Source organism: Cebus imitator, unplaced genomic scaffold (assembly GCF_001604975.1).
Source record: "Cebus imitator isolate Cc_AM_T3 unplaced genomic scaffold, Cebus_imitator-1.0 Scaffold762, whole genome shotgun sequence".
Lineage (NCBI taxonomy): Eukaryota > Metazoa > Chordata > Mammalia > Primates > Cebidae > Cebus > Cebus imitator.
This window is the reverse complement of record NW_016108077.1, coordinates 357,921-368,316: the sequence shown is the minus strand read 5'-3', so window position 1 is coordinate 368,316 and position 10,396 is coordinate 357,921. Positions and strand designations below refer to the sequence as shown.

General features: G+C 39.5%; 1 protein-coding gene across 7 annotated transcripts in view; it reads left to right on the top strand.

The window, feature by feature from the left end:
• Nucleotides 1-10,396, top strand: part of SETX (senataxin) — an 85,216-nt gene that overhangs the window by 24,900 nt on the left and 49,920 nt on the right. For all 7 annotated transcript variants that reach the window (XM_017519638.2, XM_017519635.2, XM_017519637.2 and 4 more), the window contains exons 8-10: nucleotides 2,864-3,035; nucleotides 3,171-3,258; nucleotides 4,453-8,631. In XM_017519638.2, the coding sequence (XP_017375127.1) occupies nucleotides 2,864-3,035; nucleotides 3,171-3,258; nucleotides 4,453-8,631 (4,439 nt within the window). The remainder of the gene's footprint in view (nucleotides 1-2,863; nucleotides 3,036-3,170; nucleotides 3,259-4,452; nucleotides 8,632-10,396) is intronic.

Genomic DNA, 10,396 nt, shown 5'->3' with positions numbered 1-10,396 from the left:
GCAATGGCGCGATCTCGGCTCACTGCAACCTCCGCCTCCTGGGTTCAGGCAATTCTGCCTCAGCCTCCTGAGTAGCTGGGATTACAGGCATGCGCCACCATGCCCAGCTAATTTTTTTTGTATTTTTAGTAGAGACGGGGTTTCACCATGCTGACCAAGATGGTCTCGATCTCTTGACCTCGTGATCCACCCGCCTCGGCCTCCCAAAGTGCTGGGATTACAGGCTTGAGCCACCGCGCCCGGCTGGGAGATCCATTTGTAATGACATTGTGGTTAATATTGTGGGAAAAGCCTTCTCTGTCCCATGGCCTTCCTTTGCCTACCTCTTTGTTTCTCTGCCTCTCTGTCCAGTACAGTAACTGCTAGCCACATGTGATTATTAAAATTTAAGTTAATTAAAATTACAAATGCAGTTATTTGGTCCCACTAGCCATATTTCAAGGCTCAGCAGCCATATGTGCCTGCACTGTGTTGATTAACGCATAGACAGAACAGTTCCATTGTTACAGAACATTCTCTTGGATATGTTGCTCTAGATAGTCTAGATAATGAGGCCTAAAACTTGTGGTTTTAGGTCTTGTTTATTATTAGATCCCGACCTCCTTTTGCTTATGCTCGCGTCATGCTAATCATGAAAGATCTCTAATTAAATAAGTGTTTCTAATCTTGATGAAGTAATGTATTAATAAAGACCAAGTATATCAGATCCTATGAAAACATTACAAATATAATTTTTTCCCTTCATTTACTTCTCTTCAGGCAACTTGAATGTTGTATATAAACTCATTTGTGGGAGATTCTAATATAAATAATGTTATTCTTTTGTTGATAGTGCGTGTGTGTGTGTGTTGTGTGTGTGTGTATACACATTTTTTTTTTTTCATTTGGAGACTGAGTTTCTCTCTCTCTCACCCAGGTTGGAGTGCAGTAGTGCGGTCTTGGCTCACTGCAGCCTCTGCCTCCTGGGTTCAAGTGATTCTCCTGCCTCAGCCTCCTGAGTAGCTGGGCTTATAGGCGTGCACCACCACACCCAGCTAATTTTTGTATTTTCAGTAGAGATGGGCTTTCCCCATGTTTGCCAGGCTAGTCTTGAATTCCTGGCCTCGTGTGATCTGCCTACCTTGGCTTCCCAAAGTGTTGGGATTACAGGCGTGAGCCACTGTGCCCAGCCTGTGGCATATATTTTCTTGCTAGATTATTTCTGATTAAGGCTGTTACTCTTTTGCCAACATTTACTACATATATTGTTTATTGATTTCCCTGTGCCCAACTACATATATAATTCTGTCCTTTTCTGCCAAGCTATCTCCCTTACCATTTAAAAAAAAAACAAAAAACCTTTTTTTGTTCCCTTTTGAGACAGGATCTCACTCTGTCTCTCACCCTGGAATGCAGTGGCTCAGTCAGGTCTCACTGCAGCCTTGACCTCCCAGGTTCAAGTCATCCTCCTGCCTCTGCTTTCCTAGTAGCCGGGACCACAGGCACGTGCCCCCTTACCCAGCTAATTTTAAAATTTTTGATAGAGATGAAGTCTCACTATGTGGCCTAGGCTCTTCTTGAACTCCTGACCTCAAGCAGCCCTCCTGCCTCGGCCTCCCAAAGTGTTGGGATTTACAGGCATGAGGCACTGAACCCAGCCTTGTCTTCGTTTTAATTACCTCTTTAAGAAACTTTATAATTATTTTCGCCTAACTGCTGTCTTATTTATGAGCTCACTAGACACAGGCACTGTTTCAGATGTAGTGGAGGATACAAAAATATATGAGAAAGTTCAAATGACTGATGAAGTCTGAGAAGGTTGAGGGAATTAAAGTCACATGTTCTAGGATGACTTAACAACTAGCAGTAACTTAGTGAATTCAAACACTTGCCTCAGAAGAATACTGTAGTTGACTAAAGTGGGGGAAAATTTAATATAGGAGGAGGCATTTAAGCTGGACTTTAAAGGATGGATAGAATTTTGATAGGTTGTCCTAGTAGCAAAGGCATTCTGGTGCTTATTTTGGAAAAAAGCCAGTGATCTATTTTTGCTGTAGATAGTGTATGATTATGGGAATATGAAAAATAAAAATGGAAGTAAACAGTAAATTAAGATCTTTTAAGTTCTTGGCTGAGGACTTTGAATTTTCTTGGAAGACATTACGGAGTTATTGAAGGCCTTTGAGTAGGGCAGTATCATGTTACTACCTGTCTGATAGAGAAGAGGGAAAAAGTTGGAGGAAAGAGCTTATGATTAATGGAAGTTTCTGCAAGTTGGATGAAAAGTAGATAACAGCAAAAAGCCATGTTGAGATACAGATGGATGAAGAGTGTGTATCTGCCTTACTCTTAGCTAAGGAATTTAGATGCCTACGCTAGCTGCGTGACATAAAATTCAGGATCATGCTTAAACAGAATTTCTTGTATTATGGGCTTCATGTAGATCTGTAAATACCAAGTTTCTTTCTCTTTATTTTTTTCTTCTCCTTTCCTGTTATTGGGAGATGGAACTATAAAGTTTAGGGAGAGGTTGAGGAGCTGAGTTAGAAAAGGTTGTTTCTGGTATGGAAACAGGGTGTGAAAAGATTGTGTTTACCTAGACTGTTTTCTTGCCCATTGAATAATTTGTTTGCCTTTTTTTTTTTTTTTTTTTTTTTTTTTTTGCAGAAGCATCACACTATTGATTGAAAAAAATTTTTGAAAATGTACCTCTTTTTAAAACTTTTGTGTCTCTAAGGATTGGTGGTGTGTTACCTTAAATTATTTGCTGCTTGGCTTTTAGTTCTGTTGCTACTAACCAGATAAAGAATGCTTAATTCTCAATATATTTTTGTATATTTTTCTAACCGTTTTGTAATTCAGTGATTGTGCCATTGTATTTCAGATGATAGTGTGGATCCTTTCTGGCCAGCATTACACTGTTTTATGTTGATTCTGGATCGTCTTGGATCTAAGGTCTGGGGTCAACTTATTGATCCTATTGAAGCATTTCAAACCATTATCAACAACACAAGCTACAATAGAGAGATTCAGCATATACGGAACAGCTCTGTAAGGTTAGTTCAGCTAATGTCAGGATTTAAGCATCTCTACAGGAAAGTGTGTTACAGCTAAATTACTTAAGAGGTGTTTCTTCCTTTTTTTTCCTCCCCCTTCATTTCAGTAATTTCTATTTATTCTTAATATTTAAGGACCAAGGTAGAACCGGAGTCATATTTGGATGATATGGTGACGTGCAGCCAGATTGTATACAATTTTAATCCTGAAAAGACCAAAAAGGTATTAAAAAAACACTTTGAAAATTTAGATGATATTTTATTGCCTTTATCTTGTATAGACAGTGTTTGTTTGTTTGTTTGTTTTTTGAAACAGAGTCTTGTTCTGTTACCAGGCTGGAGTGCAGTGGCGCGATCTTGGCTCACTGCAACTTCCACGTCCAGGGTTCAAGTGGTTCTCCTGCCTCAGCCTCCCGAGTAGCTGAGAAGCTGGGATGACAGGCACGTGCCACCACGCCCAGCTAATTTTTGTATATTTAGTAGAGACAGGGTTTCACCATGTTGGCCAGGATCCTCTCCATCTCTTGAGCTCATGATCTGCCCACCTGGGCTTCCCAAAGTGTTAAGATTATAGGGGTGAGCCACCACGCCTGGCCGACAGTGTTTTATGTAATTTGTTGAGTTGTTGATTTTACAATATGTAGCTGTTCTCAATCTACTGCAAGGTAAAAGGCCTTCTCATTGAACAGCAGATGTATTGTATGTAGGGGAAGGTGGACTCTAAACTACAATGTACATACTTTGGAAAATTAATTTCTTTTTTTTTTTTTTTTGAGACAGAGTCTCACTCCGTCACCAGGTGCCAGGCTGGAGTGCAGTGGCGCGACCTTGGTTTACTGCCACCTCCGCCTCCCAGGTTCAAGCAATTCTCCTGCCTCAGCCTCCCAAGTAGCTGGGACTACAGGCGTGCGCCACCATGCCCAGCTAATTTTTTGTATTTTTAGTAGAGACGGGGTTTGACCATGTTGACCATAATGGTCTCCATCTCTTGACCTCGTGATCCACCCGCCTTGGCCTCCCAAAGTGCTGGGATTACAGGCATTAGCCACCGCACCCGGCTGGAAAATTAGTTTCTAAGTATATTTGGGAAAGATGGAAAGTTTATGGGGACATAAGTGGCTTGAGTAGAAATTAAAACCAGCTAGTGGAAAGAAGGTCAGAGTATATGAAGGTGGTATAAATTTGCCTTTTCATGAAACTTTAACCTCAAAATTCAATTTATATTTCAGTTTCTTGGGGGTTAGGTATATTATGATTGTGATATAATTGTATGCCATAATTATACCATTGTATACCGTAATAATGATGTAAACCAAAATAAGAGAGCTGAGAAATATATTTTTGTTATTGATTTGAGTGTTAAACCTATCAGAAATGGTGCTTATTTATCTGAACATGAGCATTTCTTTCTTTTTAGGATTCTGGATGGAGAACAGCCATTTGCCCAGATTATTGTCCTAACATGTATGAAGAAATGGAAACGTTAGCCAATGTACTTCAGTCGGATATTGGCCAAGACATGCGTGTTCATAACAGCACATTTTTATGGTTCATACCTTTTGTTCAGTCCCTCATGGATCTTAAGGATTTGGGTGTGGCTTACATAGTAGAGGTTATTCATCATCTGTACTCTGAAGTCAAAGATGTCCTCAACCAAACAGATGCCGTCTGTGACAAAGTCACTGAATTTTTTCTTCTAATTTTGGTATCAGTGATTGAACTGCATAGAAATAAAAAATGTTTGCATTTGCTCTGGGTAAGTTCCCAACAATGGGTGGAAGCTGTTGTCAAATGTGCCAAGCTTCCTACCACTGCATTTGCACGGAGTTCTGAGAAATCATCTGGAAATTGCTCCAAAGGAACAGCAATGATATCATCACTGTCGTTGCATTCAATGCCATCTAACTCTGTACAACTTGCTTGTGTGCAGCTGATTAGAAGTCTCCTTAAAGAAGGTTATCAGCTTGGGCAGCATTCTCTTTGCAAGCGATTCTGGGATAAGCTTAACTTATTCCTTAGAGGAAATTTATCTCTAGGTTGGCAGTTGACTAGTCAGGAAACCCATGAGCTACAAACTTGCTTAAAGCAAATTATTAGAAACATAAAATTTAAAGCACCTCCATGTAATACTGTTGTGGATCTGACTTCTACATGTAAAACCTCTCCTGCATCTTATAATAAAGAAGAAAGTGAGCAAATAGGGAAGAAGCCTAGAAAAGATACGCATTGTTGGGGAGAGTCCAGCCCAACGTTTTCTAAAGAACCAGTGAAAGTGCAAGACAATGTATTGATCAAAGCAGATAACAGTATAGAAGGTGACAATAATGAGCAAAATTCTATAAAGGATGTAAAACTAGAAGACCATCTCTCAGCTGGGTCATGCTTAAAGCGGAGTAGTAAAAACCATTTTACTGAAAGAGCTGAAGGTCCAATTAAAATAAGTACAAGGAAGTCTGTAAAAGAGAATTCTTCATATACACCAAAGGATTGTACTTCAAGAAATGGTCCAGAAAGGGGATGCGACAGAGGAATAATAGTATCAACACATTTATTGACTGATTCTAGTACTGATGCTTTGGAAAAAGTGTCCGCATCAAATGAAGATTTGTCTTTAAAGGGCAATGGTCTTGCTAAAACCTCAAAACGAAAAACTAAGGTACAGAAAGATGAAATCCGTGCAAAGTTATCACATGTAATAAAGAAGCATCACAGGAAGAGTACTTTGGTCAATAATGCTATCAATTTAGATGAAAATCTGACTATATCTAACATTGAGAGTTTCTATTCAAGGAAAGACACAGGAGTTCAGAAAGGAGATGGTTTCATACACAATCTTTCTTTAGACACTAGTGGTGTTCTGGATGGTGATAAGAATGGAGAACAAAAATCTCAGAACAATTTATTGCCAAAAGAGAAACAATTAAAGAATGCAGAGTTAGATATTTTCTCTTCCCGTGAAAACAATTGTAAAATACAGGAATGTCATGTTGATAAAGATTTGATCCCCTTTACAGAAATGACCGATACTTTAGTGAAGAAAACTTTAGTGAAGAAATCATCTTCCTTTAACGATCTTATGACTGTACCTGAATCAAGAGATAAGGAGATGAGTAATAATACGAATCTGATTTCTTTTAGCTTGACAAGAGAACAGGCCCCTGTTATCAGTCCTAAATCTGACGCCTTAACGGATTCTCAGATAGACAGAGACCTTCACAAATTATCTTTAATAGCTCAAGCCAGCGTTATTAAGTTTCCATCAGATTCACCTCAGCACTCATCCCAGCTACAAAGGAAAGTGAAAGAACATAAAAGATGTTTCACAGCTAACCAAAATAATGTTGGAGATACCTCCTGTGGACAGGTTATTATTATTTCAGATTCTGATGATGATGATGAAACAGTCCTGAGTCTTGAGAAACTCACTAAACAGGACAAAATATGCATTGAGAAGGAAAGCCCAGGGCAGCACGTTTCAATAGTTAATAGTAAGGAGGAGAAGAATCCAGTAAAGGAAGAAAAGACAAAGTCTCTTTTGCAGCTTGAGGAATGTGATTCTCAGTGTTTTGAGTTCGAAAGTCCATTTGAAGTGTTTTCAGTTTGGCAAGATAATCTAGACAATAATAATTCAGTTCAAGATGATGAGAAAAATTGTTTGACTCATGTAGCCAATATCACAAATGATCAGGGTTGTACAGATTATGTATCTGAAGTTGTTAAAAAAGGAGCAGAGGGCATTGAAGAACACGTGAGACGACAGAACAGTAGCATTTCTGTTGAGGAATTTTGTGAAATTGAAGTAAAAAAGCCTAAGAGAAAACGATCTGAAAAACCAATGGCTGAAGATCTTGTGAGGCCTTCATCTTCTGTCATAAATGAGGGCCAGTCTGATACTAACAAGAGAGATCTTGTTGGAAACGATTTTAAAAGCATAGCTGGAAGGACTGCAACTACCAATTCAAGTATTCAGAGAGCCACTACGGTTTCACAAAAGAAGTCGTCAAGGCTTTGTACTTATTCAGAACCTGTCAAGAAAGTTCCAGTTTCTAAGAACCCTAAGAAAACGCATTCAGATGCCAAAAAAGGACAGAATAAGAGTTCCAGTTACCTAAGTTGTAGGACAACTCCTGCTATAGTGATACCAAAGAAATTTCGTCAGTGTCCTGAACCAACTTCAACAGCTGAGAGACTTCGCCTGAAAAAGGCTCCTCGTATGGCATTTGAGTTGTCCCAGAGATCATTAGATTATTTAGCTCAATTACGTGATCATGGCAGAGCTGTTGGGGTAGTTGATGCTCCAAAAAAGACTAAATTAATTCCTCCTCAGAACCTGTCTGTCAGAAATAATAAGAAACTGCTGATTAGTCAAGAACTTCAGATGCGAAGGCAGATGAGACCCAAATCACAAAAAAATAGAAGAGGACTTTCTGGTTGTAAAAGTACCGATGCTACAAGAACAGGTTCTGTGCATACAGCACAGAAATCTGACACATCTGTACCAGAATCTGATAGGTCAGATTATAGTTGTACAGGAGGAACTGAGGCTCTTGCCAGCAGTAATGGGAAACAGATAATAAAATGCGTGCCTTCTGAACCAGAAACCACAAAAGCAAAACATGGATCTCTAGTGACTGATGATGTTTGCCTTTTGAACCAGTGTGATTCTGTAGTGTTAAATGGAACAATACCAATAAATGAAGTAATTGTCGCTACTTCAGAGGACCCTCTAGGTGGAGGTGATCTGTCGGTACATCATATAGAAACGACAACTTTGAAAGAGGGAGAGCCTGACCCCAGCAGTGATACAGAGGAAGATAACTTATTTTTAACACAACATGATCCTGAAGATATGGATTTGTGTTCGCAAATGGAGAATGATAATTATAAATTCATTGAACTAATTCATGGAAAAGATACAGTTCAGGTTGAAGAAGATTCTGTAAATCGGCCTCAGTTGGAATCTTTGATTGGCACAAAGTGTAAGTACAAAGATTGTGTTGAAGCCACGAAAAATCAGGGTGAATACTGCTCGGAACACTCTGAAGTGAAAGCAGCAGATGAAGATGTATTTCGTAAACCTGGCTTGCCTCTTTCTGCATCTAAACCTTTGAGACCTACCACTGCTAAGATTTTTAGCTCAAAGAGTACTTCACGAATTGCTAGTCTTTCTAAATCTTTGGAATCTTCTCCACCATCTCTAAAAAATAAATCAAATGGGATACAGTCAATTTTGAAAGTACCACAGCCAACTCCCCTTGTATCTCAGAAGCCAGTGGGTGAAATGAATTCATGCAACATTCTTCAGCCTCAGTCTCCGAATAATTCCAGGCAAGGTTGCAAAGTTGCATTTGGCGAAAGCAAATATTTTCCATCTTCCTCTCCAGTAAACATTTTCTTGACATCGCAGTCTGTGTCTGACACCTTCGTTAAAGAGGTCTTAAAATGGAAATACGAAATGTTTTTGAACTTTAATCAGTGTGGGCCCCCTGCAAGCCTTTGTCAGTGCATCTCAAGACCTGTGCCTGTCAGATTTCACGATTGTGGAGATTATTTTAGTGTTTTTTTCCCTTTGATGGTGTTGAATACTTTTGAAACAGTAAGTATGTGTTTCATTTGTATGCCTCTTCAAACTTTTCAAGTTATTGCTTTACCTTGCTGAGTAAAACTGAGAGTATAGTTCAATCATTAGGTGGGTGTGGTGGCGGGTGCCTGTAATCCCAGCTACAGGGGAGGCTGAGGCAGGTAATTGCTTGAACTCAGAAGGCGGAGGTTGCAGTGTGCTGAGATTGCGCCACTGCACTGCAACCTGGGTGACAGCGAGACCCTGTCTCCAAAGGAAAAAAAAAGAGTATAATGAAAATGGCTGATCTTTTTGATTTAGATACTGCTTTTAGGTTTCATGTATTGAACAGACATTTGTGCCAGCCACTGTTCTAGATACCGGCAGTAGGGAGGAAACACTTTTTTTTTTTTTTTTTTTGAGACGGAGTTTTGTTCTTGCTGCCCAGGCTGGAGTGCAATGGTGCAATCTTGGCTCACTGCAATCTCTGCCTCACAGGTTCAAGTGCTTCTCCTGCCTAAGCCTCCCAAGTAGCTAAGATCACAGGCATGTACCACCAGGCCTGGCTAATTCTGTATTTTTAGTAGAGATGGGGTTTCACCGTGTTGGTCAAGCTGGTCTCAAACTCCTGACCTCAGGTGATCCACCAGCTTCCCAAAGTATTGGGATTATGGGCATGAGCCACTGTGCCCAGCTGGAAACACTACTTAACCCTCTGCCCCATGGAGCTGAGACACAACTCAAGGTGCTAATGTACCAAGTTCAGAGGTAACACAGGAGGAAATGTTTATTGATACACAGGTAAAGGAAGACTTCTCAGAGGAGATAGTTTCTCATTTGTTTTGTTTTTAAGTAACAGCGACCTTTGCTATAGTTTTCTTGAGGAGGTGGCAAAGGGTGAATTACGTTGAACACAAAGTAATCCTAAATTTCTCTTTATACATCGTACTTCCCAGTTTCTTACTCACCATAGCAGCTGCTCTGTGTAACAGCCTTCCCACCCCCAGCACATCCTATTCTGGTTCTTCTCTCCTTCTTACTCAACTAGAGTTGTCAAAAGATAAGACTTTCAGTTAAAATTTGAGCCTCAGAAAAACAGCAAATAATTATTCAGTGTAAGCATTCACCTATGTTTTGAAGGTTTTTTTGTGTATGTTTTCAAGGCAGATAAGGGGTGGGAACAAATTTTTACTTTTTCCTATTCGTCAAAGTAAATCTTTACGTATACAGTAAGTCTCTTAAAACCAAACATAGTTGAGGTAAAGATTCATGATTCATTAACTTAATAGATATTTGAGTGCCCAGTGTGTGCCAAGTGCTCTTACAAGTGCGGGGGGTAAAGTGGTGAACAAGACAGATGAGGTCTTTACCCTCTGGAAGTGACCATTTCACATTGAGATAAGGACTTGAGTATGATCTAGAACAAAGGGAACCAGGGCACTTTCTGGAGAGATCAGATAACTCTGAGCAGATGGTATTCACACTGAGACCCAAGTGACTAGGAGTTAACTATGGGAAGTGTGTTTCAGGCAGAGTGGAGTGCAAAGACACTCTGGTTACAATAAGATTGGAGTGTTGGAGAAAGAAGTGTAATGTACAAAGGGACAAGTCTCCAAAAGAAAATAAGTGAATTGTTAATACTGTACATGACAAGATAAATGGCTTTTATAAAACTTGAGTCAGTGTATCTTCATAAATTTACTTTACGTTTAATCTTTTGATCAATTTGTGCCCCAAATTTTAGCCATTGTTGAGAGTTGCTTGTTTTCTTTTTTACCAAGGTATTTTTGTTTTAGCAGGA